General features: G+C 42.3%; 1 protein-coding gene across 3 annotated transcripts in view; it reads left to right on the plus strand.

The window, feature by feature from the left end:
• CAPS2 (calcyphosine 2) overlaps window positions 1-25,164 on the plus strand; it is an 825,864-nt gene that overhangs the window by 343,104 nt on the left and 457,596 nt on the right. For 2 of the 3 annotated variants that reach the window (XM_085653843.1, XM_085653844.1), the window contains one exon: window positions 7,519-7,635. The exons of the other annotated variant lie outside the window; for it this stretch is intronic. In XM_085653843.1, coding sequence (XP_085509969.1) covers window positions 7,519-7,635 — 117 coding nt within the window. The remainder of the gene's footprint in view (window positions 1-7,518; window positions 7,636-25,164) is intronic. 3 annotated transcript variants of the gene reach the window in all.

The following is a 25,164-nucleotide window of genomic DNA, read 5'->3' on the forward strand; positions in this document are numbered from 1 at the left end:
CATGAAGAAATTAACCCAGCCACTCCAAAGCCGAGCCCATAATTCCAGCCTCCTCCGCAAGGAGTCACAGCAGTATGTCATGCAACGCGGCGCTCAGATCTAACAAAATCAGCGCCGACGTTCAACCCTCATCGACAGCTGACCAGAGGTGTTCTGTAACTGCTAAGAGTGCTGACTCCGTGCTATGACCCAGCCTGAAACCATTCTGAGAGGGATCCAGAAGGTTATTAGCGGTCAGATAGTCCGATAGAACGGAGTTAACATAGGCCTCTGTGATCTTCCCATGGAAGCAAGGAAATAGGGCGGTAGTTCTCTGGTCTGGCTGGGTCAAGGGTAGGTTTCTTAAGTTGAGGAATCACTTTAGCCTAGGGCACCACAGCTGTTCTGAGGGAACCATTTATCAACTGATTCAGGGGCGGTAAAATTGTCGACAGCACTTTCTTAAATTGGTCAGGTTTAAGTGGGTCGGCAGGAGATCCTGACTTGATCGTATAGCAGAGAGTTGATCAGCCAGGATAGGCGGAAAAGTGTGGAGGGTGTTAGCCTGGTGACAACCACGTGGCTCCTGCGGGATGCTATAGGTGGTCGGGAAGGACCGATAGATGGCGTCCACCTTTTCCCCAAAAAAGAGGGCAAGTTCCTCACACTGTTTATTGGACTTAATGGTTGACCCAGCTGTGGTTTGTTTAGATTGCAGACTGGCAAGAATAGAGAATATGCTCTTAGAGGGATTAGTACTCTCACGTATTTGTTTGGAGATAAAAACTGTGCGTGCCTGATATATGGCCTTATGGTAGCTTTTGATTGCTGCCCTATAGATGACTTTGGCCGTGGAGCAAAAGTCTCTTCTCCATATCCGTTCTAATCTCTTGCTTCTCCATATCCGTTCTAATCTCTTGCACCCCTTATGCATATCAGCAAGTTCAAACCATCATGATTCCTATCCGGGACTGGATGAACCACAACCATCTGAAACTCAACCCAGACAAGACCGAGCTGGTGTTGACGGGTGGCTCATCCAGCCCCTGGTCCCCTCTCTTCTGGCCGCCTTCCCTAGGTCCCCCACCTGTTCCCTCTACCTCAGTCAAAACTTTAGGCATTAAGCTCAATTCTCAACTCACCCTTCACTCCCAGGTCAGCTCTGTGGTTTCTTCTTCCTTTCTTTCACTGCGCACTATACGCAAGGTGTCCCGTTTTTTCTCATTTGATGCTTTAAAATTGATCGCCCTGGCCATGGTCGTATCCCGCCTGGATTATGGCAACGCCCTATATGCAGGTATACCCGCATATAGTCTCCGGCGTCTGCAGCAGATCCAAAACCAGGCGGCGCGCCTAGTGTTCAAACTTCCAAAGTCCCACCATATCACCCCCCTCCTAAAGTCCCTACATTGGCTTCCTGTTCGTGCTCGTGTCCAGTTTAAGCTTGCCTCCATCACCTTTCAAGCACGACTGGGCACGGCACCGGCTTTCATCTCATCTGAGATTATCCCTTATGTTCCATCCAGGGAACTGCGTTCATCTACCCAATCCCTTCTTACAGTCCCACGGTTCCGGAGAAAGAAATGGGGAGGCTCGAAATTTGCGACCCTCGCCCCGATCTTCTGGAACTCCCTGCCTCTTGAGCTTAGAGCTTCAACCCTGTACCCGCATTTCCGGAAACAGCTCAAGGCACATCTCTTTGCTAAATTCTTCAATTAATTCATTAACAGTTCATTTTTTTTCTTACTTAGTTCCAGCTCCCTTGCCCAGTCCTCTGTCAGCTGTAGCGCCATGAAACCGCTGGTGTACGTGCGCTGTATAAATAATTTTAAATTCAAATTCAGTCTTGAACCATGGTTGTGATTTGGTTTTTGCGGTTGGCTGAGCGCTTCATAGAGATTAAGCTGTCTAGTGTATGCTCTATCCACTGCGAGAATGCTCTGTAATCTTCAGCTAGATTCGGGCATGTAGCCAAAAGGCAAGCATCCAGATGATCCCAATTTAGTTTGTGCCATGGCCGTTTCCAAGTCGAAAACTGACCCTCAGTTCGAGCTGCAGTGACATCGTAAAGGGAAATAGAAACCAAAAAATGGTCTGTCCAACCTAACCTGACCTGATCGGTGTGTGCATTGTGATGTGGGATATGTTAGTAAAAACTGGATCTAATAAGTGCCCTGCAATATGGGTAGGGCCCGCTACTAGCTGCAACAATTGGCAGGCTGCTAGGTCGGCCGCAAAGAGGACGTCTGGAGAGGCCTCCTCTAACAGACCCAGAACGTCTGCATGGTGTTTGGCTAAAGAGCGGCAATTGAGACTGAATATGCTAACATGTTTTTTAGATCTGTGAAGGGGATGGCAAGATAGTGGTGTGGGTGTAGCTTGGAATCTACATTGCAGGCAGCTAAAAGGGCCCTCAGTAACGAGCCTACCAGCCCACCAGCAACCACTCCCCAGCTTCCTGATATTTCACAACTTCTCCCGAGTATAGGTAACCTTATCTCTCTCAATACCGGCAGCATGTCTAGCGTCTGGCGTCGAACGGGCGCAGATGGGCTTGCCTTTGGCGCGTCGCCAGCGCGCCCGCTGCGCGGCTGCGCCAAAGGTCTATTTTTATACTGCCAGTAGGTGTGCCCAACCAAGAGACTAGTCAGCCCCTTCCAAGATGGCCCCCGCATATCAAACCATCGGAAGTGGGGAAACGAAGGACAATATCGCCATGAACTCCCTCCACAACAATCAGCACAGGCTACGGTGGACCGAAGAGAATAGTGGCATAAAATAGGTAAGTCTTTTAAAAAACATATAAGTGCAACTCTGCACAGGTTAAAAAGCGCTATATCGCACATAGAGAAAATATAACAGAAACAAACAGACAGCGTGCTCGCAATACAACTGACAGAAGCAAACTCCCGTGTCAGCTTTCCATGCGCAGTGGCGCCATAGGTCTATTTTTATTCTGCCAGTAGGTGTGCCCAACCAAGAGACTAGTCGGCCCCTTCCAAGATGTCCCCCGCATATCAAACCATCGGAAGTGGGGAAACGAAGGACAATATCGCCATGAACTCCCTCCACAACAATCAGCACAGGCTACGGTGGACCGAAGAGAATAGTGGCATAAAATAGGTAAGTCTTTTAAAAAACATATAAGTGCAACTCTGCACAGGTTAAAAAGCGCTATATCGCACATAGAGAAAATATAACAGAAACAAACAGACAGCGTGCTCGCAATACAACTGACAGAAGCAAACTCCCGTGTCAGCTTTCCATGCGCAGTGGCGCCATAGGTCTATTTTTATTCTGCCAGTAGGTGTGCCCAACCAAGAGACTAGTCGGCCCCTTCCAAGATGGCCCCCGCATATCAAACCATCGGAAGTGGGGAAACGAAGGACAATATCGCCATGAACTCCCTCCACAACAATCAGCACAGGCTACGGTGGACCGAAGAGAATAGTGGCATAAAATAGGTAAGTCTTTTAAAAAACATATGAGTGCAACTCTGCACAGGTTAAAAAGCGCTATATCGCACATAGAGAAAATATAACAGAAACAAACAGACAGCGTGCTCGCAATACAACTGACAGAAGCAAACTCCCGTGTCAGCTTTCCATGCGCAGTGGCGCCATAGGTCTATTTTTATTCTGCCAGTAGGTGTGCCCAACCAAGAGACTAGTCGGCCCCTTCCAAGATGGCCCCCGCATATCAAACCATCGGAAGTGGGGAAACGAAGGACAATATCGCCATGAACTCCCTCCACAACAATCAGCACAGGCTACGGTGGACCGAAGAGAATAGTGGCATAAAATAGGTAAGTCTTTTAAAAAACATATAAGTGTAACTCTGCACAGGTTAAAAGGCGCTATATCGCACATAGAGAAAATATAACTGAAACAAACAGACAGCGTGCTCCCAATACAACGGACAGAGGCAAACTCCTGTGTCAGCTTTCCACGAATGAAAAGAACTATCTTCTTAGTAGCTTTCCACGGTCCGATTTTTTGCCTTTGCCAATGATTGTTTGTCATTACTACTATAATACTCTTAGAACATGAAGAAAGCATAAAGAAACAGTGTACTAAATGAACATAAATCTAACTTGAAGTGGAAAAAAACAAATCCCTCACAACTGTCAAATGTGCACACTGCACTTCAATATAATGCTTATCTATGTATGTAAATGACTGAGCTGCTGCGGTCAAATCGCTTCCAAGATAAGTTAGTGCAAAGCTAAATTGTATAGATTCGAAAAATTAATAACTTTTAGACTGCCAGCTTATGTGAATACAAACAACCGCTGTTGCATTATTAGAACGTGTCATGCTTATGAGTTCAGGTAACATTTTGTATATGTTTAAGAACACAAATATATATTCCCAGTACAATTTCTTCCCAGTCACTTTATATACATCCAACAATTGTCAGAAGGTGTGCTCATATTGATTAATACATACTACTACATGTAGTAATTGTGTAAAAACATCTAGACAAATATACTTGACCCCCTTTGAAATATTATTGTGTTTGGCTCTTGTGAAGAAAATGGCAAAGTACGTATTAGAAATGCGGGTCTCTAGTTGGCAATGGTTTGCACCTTTGTCTAAGTAGGGACCCTTGCTTCTAGTCAGGGTAAGGGAGTTTCGCCCTTGGACAACCCCTGCTCACCCCCTTGGTAGTTTGGCACGAACAGTCAGGCTTATCTCAGAGGCAATGTGTAAAGCATTTGTGCACACATACAGTAATATAGTGAAAATACTACAAATGGACACCACACCAGTTTAGAAAAATAGGAAATCTTTATCTAAATCGAACATGGCCAAAACAGCAAAAATGCACCATACACATGTCAACATATCAACAAAAAATAGCTCTACCTGGGGCTCCTACGACTTCGAGATCGATGAAAATCCCAAAGTATGGCGCCGACCACGCTGTGCGTAGACCGGGCATGGAGTCGCAAGGACCCCAAGAACAGTACCTTGGCCAATGATGAAAACTGAGATGGCGTCAAGGAGGTGATGCGTTGTTGGCGCTGGGCTGTGTTGGTTCCTTAAGACCACAGGGGAGGTGAGGAGTCGGTTCCTTACGACCATAGGGGAGGTGAGGTGTCAGTTCCTTACTCTGAGGCACGTGAGTTGGGGTTTCGGTTTCTTACTGTTGCCGGGAAGGTGACATCCCGTTGGCGACGAGGCGCCTGTTCCATATGGTGGTGCGGGTCGATGGATTTGTGAGGTCACCCATGTCCGGTAACGGCTCTGTGATGATGAGGCACCGACATCGGTGAGGCTGTGGTTACTGTGCGAGTCTGGGTGGTGCGTCGTGAGTGTCACGAGTAGTGCCCTCGGCTTGGCTTTGGTGCAGGCAGCGGCCTCGATGACAGTGTCGGTCGATATGGTACGGCGTCGGCAGGCTTCAGGTCTACGGTGCAAGTTGGGACAGTGCGTCGTGCACTTCACGAGGGGTGCCCACAGCTTGGTTGCAGTGTTGCTCGCCTGCTTTGGGTTGGTTTTTCCCTCTGTGGCAGCAGAAACAGCAGTTCCAGGTGCCGGAGGACATGGGGAAATGACGTTTTTGTGTCCCCGAGACTTTAGAGCAGGAGACAAGCTCTACACCAAGCCCTTGGAGATCTTCTTCAAACAGGATACACAACACAGTTCAGTCTTTGTCCTCTCCTTGGCAGTAGCTACTGTAGGCCAAACCCAGTACACCATCCACACAGCAATGAGGCAGTACTCCTCCTTACAGCATGTCCAGCTCTTCTCCTTGACAGAGGACACTCTTGAGTCCAGAAGTATTCCAAAGTTCCGGGGTCTGGGCCCCAATATTTATACCACATTTTCCTTTATTCTCTTGTGGCAAACGTTGTCTCGCTCAGTCCAAACCAGTTATGTCCTCTTTGGTCCAGCTTCTTGGCAGGAGGTGTTGACAGTATTGTGCAAAGGAGACCGTGCCTATTCAGGCACAGGAAAAACTCCTACCACTACTCTAAATGCAACTCGGGTCTATTCAGCCCAACTCTGAGTCATCCAGGAAAGGCAGGATACACCTCCCGTGCACATCTACAGCCCCTGTCACTCCAAAAACCAGACAGTAAATACACAACTCAGCAGCGGCACATTGAATGGTTAAGCAAGAAAATGACTACTTTCTAATAGTGGCATTTTCCAACCCACAATTTAAAAACCATCTTTACTAAAAGATGTGTTATTAAATTCGGAGTTCAGAGAACCTAAACTCCCTCTTTCTATCTTGTTCCCATGGGAAGCTTGATTTGCTTGTTGGATGTTACAAAGTATCTCCCATGCTATCCCATGGGACAGATAGCCTTTCAATTGTGAAAAACGAAACACAAAGTATTTCACTATCAGAACATCTCTCACATCCAGTACATGTCCTACCTTTCACATACACTGCACCCTGCCCATGGGGCACCTTGGGCTCACCTTAGGGGTGACTCATATATAAGAAAATGGGTGGTTAGGGCCTGGCAAGTGGGTGCACTTGACATGTCGACATTGCAGTAAAAGCTGCTCGCAGACACTGCAGTGGTAGGTCTGAGATACCTTTGAAAGGCTGTCTGTGTGGGTGGCAGGCCCACTAGCAGCATTTGATTTGCAGGCCCTGGGCACACCCAGTGCACTGTAATAGGATCTTAACACAGTTTATACAGGCAGCACTTGCACTTTGGCACTGATCAGCAGTGGCAAAGTGGCCAAAGCATCTACACAAGAAAATACAAAATTCAGCCCACAGCAAAAATACTGGAGGCAGAGGCCAAAAAGACAGGGAAAACCATGCCAAGGATGCCAGGTCTAACAGTACGTAATATAGTATTATATTAAATAACACATGTCTAATGGTTTCCTCTGCACTAAATGCTATACCTGCCTTGACGTGACTTGGCTTTGATAGATAGGATGCCTTATTGCTTCAGGAAAGGGTCAAAAGTATTAGGAACATTAGAGTCAAATGTAGAGCCGATAACAAAGGGGACTACAAAATTTGGGTGCAGGTTGTGCACATGCCAATTTTGCATATTGCAGCAGGTGCCCAGTTTGCTTCTGATTAGGAGTTAGGCACCTCGAAATGTGGCATAATGCTGAAAGAGCGCATGTTACTCTCAATTCCGAATTACACGTCAAGTGCTATTTCCTGATGCGATTCGCAGAAGCCTTTACCTACTACAAATAGCAGGAACAAACATCTGTGTTTTGCGCACTAATTGTAATTCAACAGAATTACAGTCCCGTCATGATCTGGTTCAAAGTTGAGTTTTCGATGACAAAACTAGGTTGTTTCACGTACACGAAAAGACCTCGTGGATGTTGCAAATATTTTGTTTGGTTTTTGTGTGACTACTCTGACACTTTGCTAGTAGTAACTAGTTACGAACGTGTGTGTTTGTGTGTGTGAGGGTGTGTGTGTGTGTGTGTGTGTGTACACAACCACTTCTACCCTTATTTCAGCGCTCTAAATGATAATTGCTATTTCACGTGCAATTAGTGCTGGTTATATCACATGCTACCATTATGTGTTTTTCTTTAGAGCAGTAATTAGTGATCCTGAGCAGAATATTGGTGGCGATTGTCAACAGGAGAAACCTTTTCCACGTCTGGGTACTACACCTTTGCGCTTCAGGAACAGAACCCTTCACAACACAAAGTAGGATACTATTCTATTTATTATTTTTTAATGTGGAATTCCAAATGAGAGAATTCTTTGCTTTTTTCTTTTTTTGTTTAAATTTTAACCTTCAAAATCGTGTGTTCTGTTTGTGTGATTACCAGAAAATGAGTTTACGGGCTCCTGCTTAAGAAAATGCACGTTTTAAAGCTATTATTTAACAATACGAGTATATTCTGTTCATGAAGATCAATAAAGACAAGTTTGCAAAAAAATGACATTCGAATAACAAGGACACCTACCTGGTATCAGCAACAACAATGGAATGTGAGGAATGGCCATCGTGGCATGAAAATACACCATGTTGCTAATAATTTGACCAATTGAAATTCAGATTAAAAATAATATAGTTGCCTCACTCACAAAGCCTTGCATTATAACGAACCTAGGAACCTGGCGGAAAAGATTTGAATCTCGGGGGGCAGCCTCTCCCTCTGAAGTGCAAACTCCGTCAGGCTAGAACCCCGCACATTCAGAAAACAAAAGACCTATACATGCTCGTCTCTGGACCGGTTCCGAGGAAATGAAATTCCCCACCACCCGCGGTTCGGTCAAACCCATCGACCCACATTTTCAAAAAAGAGGTGAAAAGGATCCTAATAAAAACATTCCTCATGCAAAGTCTTGGTTAGCTGTCTCCAAAGGCGCCACAACGACACTCATACTACTAATAGGTTAGAGGCACATCCATTCCAATAAAACTGCACACAAACACTGTTCACCCGGGTACCCGAAGCTGAATTATCTCGGACCCCCAGAAAGACATCTTGGCGAATTGTCCAAGTGCTTCAAAACTAAGTGGCGGGTGTTTAATAATAGTTCTGATGCAGCATACCATATCCTATTCAAGTTTCAAGTTTGATGTTGTATGTTTTATGTCATGTGTTTTTAGATTGCAGGTCTTTGATTCTGTTTCCAATCTTGTGTACAGCACTCTGATACTCTTGGGTCATGTTTGCACTCTATAAACACTTTAAATAAAAAAAAATAAAAGTAAAATAAATAGTTACAGAATGTAGAGTTCAAATGGTAAGAATGCATGACCGAAGTCACTAACTGGATAAAAACGCCAACTGTTTCATGCTCAACACTGATAAGACAGAAGCAATGATCTTCAGCAATAACACCTCACCATGGGACTCAAACTGGTGGTCGGCCGTACATAGACCCACACCCATGCCAGGGACCTCAGAATAATCATCAATAGCAAACTAGACATGACAGCCCTAGCCAACACCGACACAGCATCCTGCATCCACACCCTGAAAATGCTGGGGAAGATCTACAAATGGCTCCCAAGCAACACTAGAAAAGCTGTCCCTCCTGGCCTAGTCACCAATAAGTTGGACAATGGGAACACTATCTTTGCCGGAATCACCAAGCAACTAACTGGAAGACTAGAAGCCATTCAAAAACTCAGCAGCCAGATTCATCCTAAACTTCCCACACAGAACTCACATGACACCTCACTGGAGGGAAATACACTGACTCCAGATACACAAATGCGCTCAATTCCAAATATATACATGTGTATGTATATGTGTATGTATGTGTATAAATATATATACACACACACACACACACACACACACACACACACACACACACACTCACTCACTCACTCACTCACTCACTCACTCACTCACTCACTCACTCACTCTCTTCAGACCTTACCATATACACTCACACTTCAGGCCCTACCTTCCTAAACAGTTGCATCTCCTTCCACCAACCACCCGGATACCTCTTCTTTGTAGGAATTCTACTTGCACACATCCTGTGCATACACATGACCAGATCAGGAGGACTGACTTTCTCTTATAATGCTCCTAAAGTGTGAAACAACCTCCCAATCCACACGAGAGCCTCCTCCATAAGAAGCTGAAAACCTGGCTACCATAGGCATGGCTAGGCATACAAACCTGCTCAGCGCCAGGATACCCTCGCAGGTGATAACACCCTTTACAAATACACATAACATATTTAAGTGTTGAGATAATTGTGCTAGTGGCAAATTGAATATTGATGATAATTCAGAGCAATCGCGCTGTCCTGCACATACAAAACCTGAGGTCAGATACGAAAGCTGTGGCCTATTGGACCTTTAGATTGTGAGGAAGAACATCTGCCCTTTCAGACAATGGAGAATTTCTTTTTTAACAGGAATTTTTTTTTTGCTTTCCCAACTATGATAAAATCAAACAATCCTCATATTTGAACATTACTTGTAATGCACTTTGTACATATTCTCTCATGTTCCAACAGTGAACCTGCGTTTAATTTCCTGGATCAAATCTATTGTCAAGGAAATCTCCAATAAAATTCAGTTCTATGGGATTTTTTCTTTAAAATTAAAAGTGTAAGTTGGTGTATTGTACATTTAATGTCAGTCAAACTTTGTGCCCTAATCCGAAAAATTGTCAGTTCGAGAGAAATATCTTAAGACAAGAGATTACCCCGAATCAGGGCTTAATTTGAGCCAGTAATTGACTGTGGGGGCCACCCGCACTCATTTTTGGGGATCTGCACTTATTTTTCTGCATCAGACATTTATGAGAGCAGGAGGGAGATAACCCACAAAGAGGAAAGATGGAGGAGAGAAAACAGAAAAACCGTCACAAAGGGAGAAGGCAAGAAACCTGCAAGAGTGAGATAAAGGGGCAGGGAGTATCTGGTAGTGCATTAAAGGTAGCTTTCTATTTAAAAAAATCTAAACATGGTGTGTTATTTTTTAATCATGAGTGTGGGCATTAATAATTATAAACATTTGCTCATTGCCTTGCGCATCTTTTGAACCCTTTTTTCTTGTGAGGAAGAATTTTCTCCTCCTTCTAAGGGGACCCAGGGAGGCTGTTGAGATGTGTGCCTCACATAATGTAACTAGATAGACAAATACACATACACTCACACAATATTCTTCTGAACTTGTTTGGGTGTTGGTTCCTTCCTATTCATAGGAAAGCTGTCGATGATAAAGTGAGCAAATTAGTAAGCACCTGCTAATCGCTCCTTGGTGGTTGCTTACATGAGGCACTTACCCTTTTTTATGTAGATTTCTACTTGCACTTTTATTCCATCCCTTGGCACTGGACCTGCTTTTCTAAAAACACAACACACACACACACACACACACACACACACACACACACTGGGCTGCTCCTAGATCAGGGTCTCCAACCTTTTCTTTAGTGAGAGCTAATTCTGATGAGTGAAAATCGTAGTGAGCTACTGAAGACCAAGTAACTTGTGCATTGTTACCAGACACTTCCTCGCCCTGCTTCATGGACTTTAATCCTATTGTCAGTGGAGCCCGATAGTATGGTTTGAACAAAATATTGTGACTAAGGGTATTATGATAGGGCTGCCCTCTGACTCTGTTAGTTCATGGTCTGGGGGGATTTATGAACGTGAATGAATCAATGGGATATATTTATATGGGTGACTGAGACCCTGTGTTATATGTACTTGTGGCTCAGGACATACCTTTAGCCATACGTGGCACTTTTTCATATACAACACAAACATACAAACATTTTTTTTCAAATGGGAGAAATTTAAAGTGCACAAAAATGCTCTGCAAAAATATTCAGAATAAGGAAAATTTTTCTGCACTTGATGAAACCTTTTTCTTCACTTTATATTTCTCCCATAAAAAATTGCTGTTTTTTGCAGCTATAAATATGGCTGTGTGCCTACCAGCCACTGGGACCAAGATGCATAGTGTGTGTAAATGTGGCACTTTGAAATGGGAGAACATTCAACTGAATGGGTAACTTTGTTTATATGAATTACATAAAACTCACCATTTTAATTTTCTCCCATGTCAGTGTCCATACAAACACCAGGCATTTCACTCACTGTGGCTTGAAATTGTGGTGCCATATTTATAACAGGAAAATAGTCATTCGTTTGAATGTGAGGAATTTGAAGTTAAAAAACTTGCTTCATAAAACATTGGGACTTAATTGACTTAATTTAAAGTAGAGAAAACATTAAGAATGTTTTATAGACATTTTTTTCTTCATTTTAAAATGTTCCCATTTAAAAGAAAATAACTGTATTTTTCAGTTATGACTATCACTCTGTGCCTACCAGCCACTGGAAGCAAAATCCCAGTTGCTTGTAAATGCAACACTTTGAAAAGGGAGAAAAATAAAATAAAGAGTTAACTTAATCAATAAGTTAATTCTTCATTTTAATGTTCTCTCATTTAAAAGCATTCAGAAACATCATGTAGTTCTCATGCTCCAATAATGAGTCAGAACTACTTTTATTTAAGAGTTAAATGCCTCAGTGCTTCAGTTGTGAACCTCTGTGACCCACTTGGGTGATAAATCTGAGCGGAGCACTGCTCATTTTCAGGCTGGCTATCTATGTAAAATAAACATAGCCTTTCTTTAACGTGAAAAGGAAAACTCAACACTTATTGCAGTTCTTAGTCAAAAATGAACTACAGGCTGAGACTACTCTGAAGGTTTCTGCCAGGTACTGGTATCTCGCAAGCCACTGGTTGGAGACACCGGTCCTAGATTAATACTAGAACTACTCTCACCCTAAATACAGATTAGCCCCCCCCCCCCTTGTATCATACCGTACATTAGATGTGTGTGCCACACCAAGGGTTTTCGTTTTGAATGAGTGCATTGAAGTGGCCAGCGGTGATTTCAAAGACCACCCATCCTTGACATTCGGCCAACATTTAATAGCACCGGCCGCTGGCATCTGAGCAGAACTTTGGGCCTCGTAACTTTTTTTGTAACATATTAACCATTGTTGAAAATATACAGCTGTACTTTCACGTCCTAAATACACATGAGCTTAGATGCAATGGACCAAAACTATACTGAAGCCCTTAAATATAATGTGTGCAATGCAGAAATCTATAGAATACTAGGTGCTCACTCAAAAAATATTACCAGATCATCACGCTAACAAACCCTGTCCCCCTGTCCACTATTTCGAAGTCTGAGGTCTGGTTGTCAGAGCCTCGCATATTCAATATAGACTGGTCTCTTGTTATCACCTTGGTATGTATTCCATACCTTTCTTCTCTGAGTGTATACTTTACTTTTCTACTGGCGCTGTCAAAGACACTCAAAGTAGTTCACAATTTAAATCACTCTGAAAGCGAACAAAATAAGAAAACACATCGAAATATGACATCAACATCTGTACTCGACGATTATCATTAACCGAAAGAAGCAGCTCGAATCTTACCCATCAGTTGAGTAAAAATCGACATGTAAACATTTTACCATGGTCCTGCAAAAATGTTCATGTCAGTGTTTGGAAGGATAATATGCTGATATGATTACTGCTTAATGGGTTCCGACATATTTTTATTTATTTTATTTATATCTTTATAGAGCGCATGAATCACCCCAACCGGGGTATCTCCGCGCTGTAACAGCCCTAGACAACCAAAACGGGAAAGATCAGAACAGTGAGGTTTTTAACAGTTTTCCGAAGGATAGGTAGTTGGTGCAGAGACGTAGGTGGATGGGCAGTTGGTTCCAAAATAATGGTGTCAAACAGGAAAAGGATTTCCCCCCTAACCTAGTCTGTTTTATGCGAGGAATGAGAAGGAGATCTTTGGACCCTGAGCGGAGGTTTCTTTGTATTTCTGGTGTTTGGTGGAATGATCCCTGTACCCTTACTGCAAAGAGGTCTCTTACATAGAATTAATATTGGTAGTGTAACGGCAGGAGGCTCCTTCGGAGTGGACTATACGATCAGAGGTGAATGCCTTTAGGAGTCTGGCTGTGATTCGATGTAGCCGATACTGGTGCCTTTCATCAATGACTGTGCCCTTCATCTTGGAATATGATAATACCTTAAAAGAGTTTCCCACTCGGTAAGCAGGCTGGTTCCAGCAGAGCCACACACCTACCCTTGTTGGGTAGAAAAGAACTTTCTTCCTCACTCGCACAGGAAGCATGCACTCACATCTCTATCTGTGCCTATGCATGAGGCATACTTACTTAGCACAGTGCATGAGCCCTCCATTACTAAGACATTGTATTTTGGCAATGAACCCCTGTAGCCTCAGCCATTCGCAGTGAGCGAGGCGGACACCAGAAAACTATTATTTTACACTACATCTTATTCCAGAAAGCAATTATTTTGCCCTACATCTAACAGACAAAACTTGAGGCAGGCAGCAGGACTCGGCTTATCTCTGTTGAAAGGCTTCAAGCCTGGGGCCAAATAGGCAGTTACAATTTTCAGTGTAATCCAAATGAAGGCTAACAAAAATGACAACCTGCCCAGGGTAGTGGAATCGTGTTGAGAAAGCAATTAAAGCACTGATGTCTAATTAACCCTCATGTCTCCTTGTTTTCATGCTTCACATCTTTTCTCTCCTCCAATTGTTACATATTGTCCTTGACAATGATATTCTGGCACAAAATAACCTTGGAGAGGATATATATATATAGATGGATGGATGGATGGATGGATATATATATATATATATATATATATATATATGGATGGATAGATATCATAAGCATAATACAAGTCTCCAAGGCGTTCCACGACCATATAGAGAAAAGAGTCAGACTTTCTTTATAAGGTTAGGAAACTCCTAGGTGACTCGCAATGTCCAACAGGGGGTATTTTGCTCCTCGCTTTTACATGGTCACACCATCACCCTTACCTCAACCGCGTAAATATTTGATGCCTTACTCTTTCATAAGAAAGAAATAGCAACGCTGCAGAGGCGAGGAATAAAAGCAGACTGTAGTACGAAATTAATTACTTCAAAAAGCTACAGCTATTAGTAATCTGTTATGTTAAAAACAGTTTAATGTATTTTTGCTAAGTCAAATGAAAACAATGATGACGTTCAAAATGTGCAGATAAATGCAGGGGAAGTTAATTTTCCTGTAATTGCTTTTATTGTGAAATAAATAAACACGTTCTCATAAATATCCCCTTTCTGCTCATCCCGTTTGAGAAAAAAAAAAAAGATTAGAAGAATAGAAATCCATTTTTCCTCTCAGCTACTTTGTTTAAACTGCAGCTGCAATTATGCTCTTTGACATGACTTTTATCTTAGCTGCTGGCTCCAATAGCATGTATTGTGGACGTCAGAAGTAAACTTGTAATACGGTCCAGCAGCTGTGTTACTCCATTACTACAGGCAGCTAGAGATGTCACATGACACTCGTATGAAAGAAATTAGCAACTAGCTTTCATAGAGGGATTGCAGGCTCCCATGCATTACGTTGTGATTTCTTATTGAAATAGATGGAGTTGTGGGTGCTGTGCTGATCTGAGGTGAAAGTTTACTTGAAATAAATTAATCTGTAGGCAGTTGGTCACTATAGTGACAGAATCCTATCGAGCACATGACCGCAGCTCAGCCAGACTCGCAGTGATATCCGTGTCAAAGACTCCCCGCTCCTCTAGCATGATAGTCTCCAAAACTGTCTACCATTTCACAAGTTTCACCCTATTTTTTACTTCAACCAAATTCGCTTCAAGCAAGCACGTACTTAAGAAAGCATACAGAACACAACACACCCTCTTAGAAACCTGCCCTCCACAAATCAACACCCTCGCCCCCAAAACACTGCAACTGCACATGGCTACTACACCGTATCCATTTATTCCTGCCACACACATTGTGCACATTGCTCAGTAACCCCTCCAGGGCCTCTAACACAGCCCGTACTACTGTAAAACCCACAGAATTAAGCAACTGACTAGATGTGTACAGTACTTGTAGGCATGCGAAATAGGATGGACGGGGCATCTGCCACACTCTCAAAAAGGCCTTTTGTCTTATTGCACATATACAGAATACTTTATTCACTCCTTTTAAATCTCTAGTCGTCAAATTCTGCCCATCACCCTCTACCATCATTGGGGAAAAAAACCACTTCCTAACCCCACCTCTCCACTGTTATGGTTTGTGGCTTTTATATATATGGCCCTATAATTTCCATATATTAGCAGGAGTTTGCTCTCACCCTACGTGTCCAAACTTTCCAAATAAAGTGCATGTGAATAACATTTTGGGGATATCTTTAACTTGCTTCAACTCAAAATTATTTGAATGCGCTTCACTAGCTCTGTATTTCCCCATTCCTTAGTCGACTTGGTTGCAGTAATGGCCGTTCATTACTCGATGACCTAAATGAATCCATGACTAACACAAACAAGCATTGGTAACTACATTAGGTTTCGCCTATGTGATAAATAATAAGGTGTTATTTGTTGTAAGTTGTGGCTTGCTGAGTATTTGTACCATATAAGTTACAGAAAGTCTGTTAATGTGTTATTACTTGTTTATGTACAAAAAGGCACTATATTGTGCTGTTACTAGTGGTATAGTGTGAGTGTTGTAAAGTGGGTTATTGGTAGGGGCAAATGTAGGTCTGCCACTGGCAATAAGGCCACTAACACATGATAGGACTCAGCATAGGTCTTAGAAAATTATTCCTATGCTCAACCCTTGGTAACGTGGCTGCGAGCAGACAGGCTTAACTTCAAAGACAGGTATGTAAAGCATTTAAAAACACCAATTCAGTAAATAAGTAAGACACAACACATAATAAAAATCAAACACCAGTTTATACAAATAGGAAATATTTGTATCTTTAAAATGACACCAAAATGACAACAATCCAATGTAGGGAACCGCATGTATGAATTTTCAAAGATTTAATAAAATATAGCACTTAGAAGTTTATAGCACCATATTGAGATACCTGCTAGCGATAGACCGGGGCAAAGTCAAAGTTTCAACCCGACCGCGATGGAGCCCTGGGCGGCTACAGCTTGCGGCAGGTCCCGTTCTCAGATTCTACCTTCACACTTAGAAACTTTTCGGGAGCTTTTCTCCTGGAGGCCCCTCAAAGCTCCCAGCCAGTTCGGATTCGGTGAGGGTTCGCCGGATTGACTTGTGACGAGGTCCCGGTCAACTTCCCTGGAGCGGACGTTGAACATTTTTCAAGATCGCTTCTGTGGGGCAACCCAGGAATCCAGGCCGACACGAGATGGAAGGCAGGTGGCTTGGCTTTCGCGGTTGCTCCCGGTCACCTTTTCTACGAGCGGACATAGAAACCTTTCTGGAGCTTTTTCTCGCAGGATCTCTAGATGCTCTTCATGTACGTGATCCGGTGAGGGTTCACCGGCTTCAGTTTTCTTCTAGTCCTGGTCAAACTCTGGAAGTTGGACCTATGGAGCTTTTAGCGGGACGAACCTGGATGGCTTGACTGGTTCGCGGTTGAAGGCAGGCGGCCTGGCTGGCCAGGTTGAGTCGGTCCCTCTATGGAGCTTTTTTCCAAAGTTGCTCCAAACTTCTTGAACTTCTTCTTGAAGTTCCTCAAGGGGTCCCAAAGTGTCTCTCACTCATTCCAGGGGTCTGGAAACTCCAAGATGGTCCTTGAATGTTGAGGACTTCAGTTCCACCAAATCCACTGGTATTTCTCCAAGGTGTAGATTTAGTTGGTGATGTTCCAGATGAGTTCTTTTGACCTGTAGCTTTCAGGGAGTCCACTCTTTAGTTCTTTTTCAGCAAGGTAATCCCCAGGGCTGTAGTTTCAGATGATGCAGTCTTCAGAGGTCAGGCCTTACAAATCTTTGCACAGCAAAACTTCTCAACAGGGCCCTTCTTGCTTCAGTAAGTTTCAAGCAGCAGATCTGGAGGGCTCTGCCCCTCTCAGATATTATTCCAAGTTCTCTGGGTCAAACAGGAGGTCACTTGTGACCAATGGGAGCAGGGTAACTCCTCCAAGATATGACCACATCCTGTAGAGTGTGGCATTATTTTGTCCCAGAGTGCATAAAATCTTCCAAATCCATAATGGCTGATTTTCCAGCAAGGAGGTAAGAGCTGGCTAAACACACCCCTAGGATTGCTAATTTACTTAGACACTCCCCCTGCATCTGCTCATACCTTCCTTAATCCTACCATCTGCCTAGGGTGGGAAGTTCAGAGTTGTAAATGACATTGTTCTCTGCTCTCCTCTTCGAAGAACATAGTTTACGACCCCTCCCCTGGCCTGGCATTCCTATGGAACAGCACACTGCCCTACCAGCAGAGCTGGTTAACCCAAGGGGCTCTTTATCACCTCTACAAGGCAGCCTGGCTAATCTATTTAACTCTGACCAATCAGGGCAGACCACTGGAAGGCTGAATTTGGACTCACAAACAAGAAAGTCTTATAACTTCTTGTATGTACACTTTAGGAGAAATTAAACAATATGATATTGTTGGATTTATTATTACCATTCTGGGAAGTCTTTGAATGGCATTTCTTGCCCTCTCCTATCAAGAGTTATTAATCAATAAGGTCCTACCATGTTAACCTATGTAAAAGGGGATTTGCAATGGGAAAAATGACTTGGGCCATTTTTCCAGGACCTACAAAAACATATTTATAAGTACTTGTCCTATATCTACAGGAACCCCACGCCATGTGCAACTAGGGGAGACTTTAGGGGTTCCGAATCTGTAGAAATATTGCAGATCCTCCCTCCACAGTGCTCCTAGCATCAAAGTCGAATTTTAGCAGCACTTTACCACAATGTGGAAAGTGAAATGTGAAATTTCACTTAACTCTGTGCATATAAAACTCATTTTATAAGGGTGTACCTTATAAACATCTGACCCCCACCCCTGGGACACCTAGGGGAGACCCTGGGGGCTCCTAATATGCCAAAACATTGTAAGTTATCAATTTTTAAGTGCCCCAAAGTCGAGTTTGGGCACAATTTACTTTTGAAAAGGAGTCCTGGCACCCAGTACTGCTTTTAAACTGACCTCAGGCTTCAGCAGTGCACACATGCAAGTGCAAAAAGAGCTGCTGGCATCTAAACTGCCATGCCCCAGGGTACTAGGGACTTCTAGGTAGTTTTAATCCCCCTGCCCTATTGTATACTAGCGGCCTATAGGATAGGTCATGCCAATCACAGGGGTACCCCACCCCAGCTTACCATTGTGTACCCTAGTAACTGTATTCTAATGTGTCTCTTTCCGCATAGCACTGGCCCTGGGCCTGGTTAGGCAGATCCCAGGGTCAGGCAGGGTCAGGCAGAGTCAGTTACCCCCAGTATCAATCAGCAAAATGTTGGGGGGTGCCCAGGGCACAGGATGACTTTGCAACATAGCCCCCCCCCCCAACGAAAGGTGATGGGTAACTAACTTGCACCCTGGTAGTCCTCATCAGCTAAGTGGAAAAACCTTGAAAGTCCATCCGCATTTGCATGGGCAACCCCAGCTCTGTGTTCCACTGTGAAGTCCATCCCCTGTAGGGAAATGGACCACCTTAACCGCTTGGAATTCTCCCCTCTCGTCTGCATGAGCCATTGAAGAGGCCTGTGGTCAGTTTGAACACGAAAGTGAGTTCCAAACAGGCAGAGCCCAGGGTCAGTCAGAGTCAGTTACCACCAGTATCAGTCAGCAAAACGTTGGGGGGTGCCCAGGGCACAGGATGACTTTTCAACAGTGAGTAATAGCAATATTTTGAAAAATCAAACGAAAGAGGGAAATATAATTAATTGATGTAATAGCAATATTATGTGTTTAGAGGAGTTCTTTTGGGCTCAATGCCACTGCACCTGCTGCACCATTCAAATAATGACCCTATTGCCTGTAAGGTAACTGCAGTTGTGACTGCCTATTCAGTAGGTAATTATTGCAGTATTTGGTGTTTAGAGGGTTCCTAGAGCTTTGGGTCCTAGTGTCACTGCATATGTTGCACCATTGAAATCATGAACCTAGTGCCTACAAGAGAACCACACTTGTGATTGCCTGTTTAGTAGTTCAATAAAGCAATATTTGGTGTTTAGAGGAGTTGTGACAACGTTTGGCCCACTGCCACTGCACCTGCAACACCATTAAAATCATCACCCTAGTACCTGCTAGTAACTGCACTTGTTTAGTAGTAAACTGCCTGTTTAGTAGTAAAATGTAACAATATTCTGCATTTAGTGGGGTCCCTAGAGCTTTTGGCCCTGGTGCCACTGCACCTGCTGCACCATTCAAATCAACCCCTTTTAACTGCAAGGTAAGTGCAATTGTGACTGCCTGTATAGTAGTAAAATATAGCAATATTAGGTGTTCAGAGGCGTTCTGACAACTTTTAGGCCCAGTGCCACTGCACCTGCTGCACCATTCAAATAATGACCCTGTTGCCTGCAAGAGAACTGCATGTGTGGCTGCCTTTTTAGTTTTAAAATTTAGCAATAATTGGTGTTTAGTGGGGTGCCTGGAGCTTTTGGTCTCGGTGCCACTGCACCTGCTGCACTATTGAAATCATGACACTGGTGCTTGCTAGATAACTGCACTTATTACTGCCTCTTTAGTTTATAAAAAGTATAAAAAAAACAAGTGTTCCCGCATACTGTTAGAAGTTTTCTGCGTTTTTCTTGGGAAGAGATCTCATCTTATAGTTTAACAGTCCCTGAAGTCTGGAATGGGGCGTTAACAGTGTGTATAGCTTTAGTAGAATATAAGTATCGTAAATGAGTGCAACCAGGGGAAGATAAGTATCTGTAAACAGTACATGCTTTGCAGCCTTAATGTAAGAATAAATGTTCCACCCACTAAATCGGATACTCACAAATGCTTTAACATTTTGGAGCTGTTGTGCTCTAAATGCTTATTACAATTATACATTTCTTTTACACCATCCATGGTTTTCTGTTATGCATCAAACCATGTATTTGTAGTGTGGGTTTTGTCGAACAAACCAGAGATTATGCTAGTTCAGTGACTAAGATGCCGTCTAATACACCGGACAACAGATTCACCGGCACCAGGGCAATAAACCTATTCTACCTTCACCAGCTTCGGCCAAGGTTAACATGACCTGAGTTCTCTTTTTAAAAAAAATTTTTTTTTTTACACAAGTGCTTAAACTACCTCAATTTATTGAATTTCCCATTTGTGTGGTGGCATGCTGTCCGCGCATGTATAGGAGTGGAATCAGACAATTTATAAGTAACCTGTTTGAACTAAGGGTGGTTCAATACTGGCACATGGTATGTCACTTAAACGATTATTCCAGACAACGACAAGTTGTATACAGACACATTGCCTCCCCCAAATGTGTGACCGTGTTTCACTTGAGGAGGTGTTCGTTCAGTTGAAGAGCATGGCTTTCATTGTGGAGTGACTATAGTCTAAGAGAAAGCGCTTGTTTTGGTTGAGAAACTGCAAGGTGCATTACCTTCAGTGAAACAAATTGATGCTGTACTAGGAGTTTCTGCTTGAAAGCACTTTACTGGAGAGCTTTCTCTGATACTCACATTGTAATTCATTCATGCAAAATAAATTATGATTTGAAGCAACTTCTAACATATTTGGAACAGGAGGGAGGAGAAGGCCTCCCTACCAGGGATTTTGTCAGACATTGATCCAACTGTCTCCCTTTTAGGTTCTCTAACAGGGACTGGTATGGAGAACATCCACGATGGCCCTAGTAAAGCTTCCAAATATCAGACTTTACAATATAGGTCTTTACCTAGAATGCCTTTACCGCTTGGGCATTGCAACACATTGACCTTTGCAAAGCATTTTAATACCAAGTGGTGCTTTACAGTTCATGCCTGTGCTCTGGAATGCTGTTGTAAACTCTGATATATATTTATTGAAAAAGACAAAGTTTACAGGGACGTTATAGTTAGGCTCACATTTCAATCTCACAAAACCATAGAAATTCAGCTGTTATAGTTACTTGAGCTAATTATAACTTACGCCCCCTGCAATGGTTATGAACTTATATTTTACATTACTCATGACATGGTCAGTGACATCACTCATAACATCTCAAATAAAAAAAAGAATAATTATTATAAGTATATAGGAGTCCCTCATTGTAAATATAGCATAAGGCCGGACATATTAGGAAGCTGGGAAAACATCCAGAATATTTAGGTTTTAATAAATTAGTGTTTTTACGCTTTACGTGGACCCGCAAATCTGCACCTCTGGACCTGCAGTTCTGCTCGCTGTCAAAAGACGATTCTACCATTGAAGAACCACGCCTAGTTTTGAGTAGGCCTACTCCCTAGAACAGGTATTATTTCTTTAGCTGTTGTGGGAGGAACATCATTTTGAAGGGGGGAGTGCTGCACTACCACCTGCAGAACCGGTGGTAATTCCACACGAAGAAGACGAAGAGCTGCTTTCATAATCGCGAAAGGAGAGTGAGATATTGCAGTTTATCACCATATCCAGTTGTGAAAAAAGTCTCCACAAGATTCGGGAAATGCAACCTGTGCGAAAGGAATTGTCTCGTGGCACTGCAAATCAAATATTGCCACGGAACATCTAGCATGTGGAAGCATGTCAGCACATTCCATGAGTGCACATATCTGAGAGAGGAAAGGAAGAAACTTGGATGCTGCAGCTGGGTCATCATCCTCCCATGTCACTCCTGCAGAGATCAAAATGGCAGCCACGTGCATTGAAGGTGAAGGATGTCACCTATTTTTTTGCACAGATGAAGAAGCACCGTTGTTAGGTTTTTTTCACATTTTATTTTCATGTAACTGTTGTACAGCACTGTTGTGTTTGGGAAGTGCAACATTTTTGAATTTGATTTTGCACTAAAGTTTATTTCATACTTTTTGATGTAAAGAACAAAAACAAAAATATTGAAGTTTACAAAAATATACACAAACAAAGCGGTTCTTGTTAGAACCACCATTGAATCAGAGAAAGAGCTGTGTCTGACTCTTTATTTTTCTTTTGTTGCATTTTTGTATGTATGGTGAAATGTGTATGAATAACTCAGTCTGCAGGTGTTTTTGTGTATGTATCAGTGAGTGCCAGGGTGTGTCCGTGTGTTTGAGTGAGTGTGTCAATGAGTGCGTTAGTGTGTGCATGGGTGTGTTAGTGTGTGTATCAGTGAGTCTCCGGACGTGTCTGCGCATATATGAGGAAGTATGTTCCAGGGTGTTTGAGTGTATGTATCAGTGAGTGTCTAAGTGCGTCACTGAATGTATAAGTGTGTGCATGGTTGTATCTGTATATGTATGAGTGTCTCCCAGGGTGTGTGAGTGTTTGTATGAGTGGGTGTCTGAGAGACTCAGTGAGTGCTTGCTTGGCTGTGTTAGCATGCATATGAGTGTGTCTTGTGGTGTCTGAGCATATGTATGAGTGAGTGTCTCAGTCAGTGACTGCATCAGTGTGTGCTTGGGTATGTCAGTATAAGTATGAGTGAGTCCCAGGGTGTGTGAGTGTATGTATGAGTGAGTATGTCATTTAATTCATCAGTGTGTTTATGGGAGTGTCAGGGTGTCGGAATGTATGTATATGTGTGTGTGTGTGTGTGTGTGTCTGTCAGTGAATGAGCTTGTGACTGTATGCAACAACATCTGCCTTCCTGTTTTTTTTAATGTATAATAAAGGGGAAGTATGTAATTAGACACCTAAATTGCTACAATAAATGGTTCCATTGATCTGTGGTAAAAGAGAGAAAGCATAAATATAAGTTATTGGTACGTTATAAATTTTGATAGCAAAGATACATTTTCGGCAATAGAAATGTTCATGTTAATTATAAAACATCACACAGCTACAAGATTGTAAAGCAATTATACATTTAATTTAAAGACCTCATGTTCCCTTTTTTTTGCTGTTCTCAGCTTTCATACTTGTACACTGTAAACGGTGTACTGTATGGAGCTTCATCCTTGAACAGCAGAGAAAAAACAATCATTTAGACTGTAGAAAACCCCCCAGAACTGCCGAATGATGCCTTAAACACTGATGATCCATGAACAACAAACATTGCTAAACACTTGTTAAACAGTAATCCTGCTTAGAACTTTGGTTGAAGGAAGAAAAGGTATGAATTTGGAAAGTTTGAAAGACCGTTTTTGTTTCAATGTAAGCTTGTTGTCATTGCATTCTGTCCATCCACTCACACTTCTTAAATACACAGTGAAGTGTCCTGAAGATATACAAAGTCCTTCATGAAAGATGATAGCCACTGAAGTGTATGTTCTTCCAGAAATTGAAATTTGTCCTGCTTTGATGTTTGAAATATCACTTTTCATTTGAGATCAATCTACTCTGCATGATTGTAGCATTATTGTAATGTATTTCCCACTTCCCTGTAACTGCACTGTAGACATACAATCTGATCTACAATTTGGGTAGGTAATATTTTGGCTAGCCTTTTTGATCAGTCTATCAAAAGGCACAGTTTTAGAATCCGGTAATGTTAAATAGAAAAGTTCCTCAAATTATTTCAGTAGTTGATGTGAAAGAGCAGTCTTCACAGTCATGGTTTCCTTTGTAACTCAGTTCAAATAACTCCTCAATATTTACTTTCTCTTCTTCTAAAACTCCAAGGATGAACAATATACATTCTTGTGTGCCTTGTTGAGAGTAAATATTAGTGATCCACTTCAAATATCAAAAGCCCTCAAGCAGAATGTATTACAGTTCTGTCACACAGTAAACGTTGGAACAAATTGAACAGTGCAGAACACAACCTCTTATTTGAGTTTTGTTGAATTTGATTCACAAGATGTGATAAATGGCAAAGTACATTGAGAACAACATTTGAACTGTTTTCCAACTGGTATCCTACAATATTTGAACTGATTTCCAACTGGTATCCTACTATCTCACTCTCATTTTCCATGTTTTCCTTCTTAATGGTTTCTTCCTTGTCTTTCTTTTGCTTTGTTTGAGGAACATTCATTGATTGTTTTGTAAGCTTCCGCTTAGGACAGATTATCTGTTTCTCATAAACAGGATACTGTCCTAAGTGAGGAGCATTTACACTTCTTAACCGATTAAACTCTCATAAACAGCTTGCATCAGCACTAACTTTGTATCGTCAAAATCAACTAAGAACAAACCTGACAATGTTCCAACTCAAGATGATGCTACATACAACATACCTTCTTTAAATACGTTACTTCTAATAAAAGCTGTGTCTACACTTAAACCTTGAGATTTATTGATAGTTGCAGCATATGCTGAAGGCTATGGAAACTGTTGCCGCCACACATATAAGTCCTTCACAAGCAAAAAACGTGCAATACATCGGCCAATCTGCTTCACATCATCAATCTAATCAAATATTATTGCTAAGTATTCAACCTCATCCCTATTTGTAAATTTAATTAAATCAATAACTTTGCCCATAGCAACGTTTACTAACTCTTCTACCATATTTAAATTACGCCGCAAAATTACTCAACACTTTTTTTTACATGCGTAAACATATTTTCTAATCCTCCAGTCCTTGACACAAACTTCTCCAAAGAATCCAATTTTGCTTGTAGTTTCTCAGTTAGTAGTATTGTTACTTCCTGCTGCTCCATTCTATCGATAGCTGTAATTGCCAAAATATCTTCTTTGGATTTCTCTTTTTCAATGAAATTGTACGTTGCTCTGCTGCTGTGTTAGATGAAAATAATTTCTTGGTAAGTCTACTTTTCAAAGCATGTTTCCCGTCTTTTGTCAAAACACCTACTCTAATGTTCTCTAGGATTTTCCATATTGCACATCAGATGCTTGATGCATACTTT

The sequence above is a fragment of the Triturus cristatus genome, chromosome 4_1 (assembly GCF_964204655.1).
Source record: "Triturus cristatus chromosome 4_1, aTriCri1.1, whole genome shotgun sequence".
Lineage (NCBI taxonomy): Eukaryota > Metazoa > Chordata > Amphibia > Caudata > Salamandridae > Triturus > Triturus cristatus.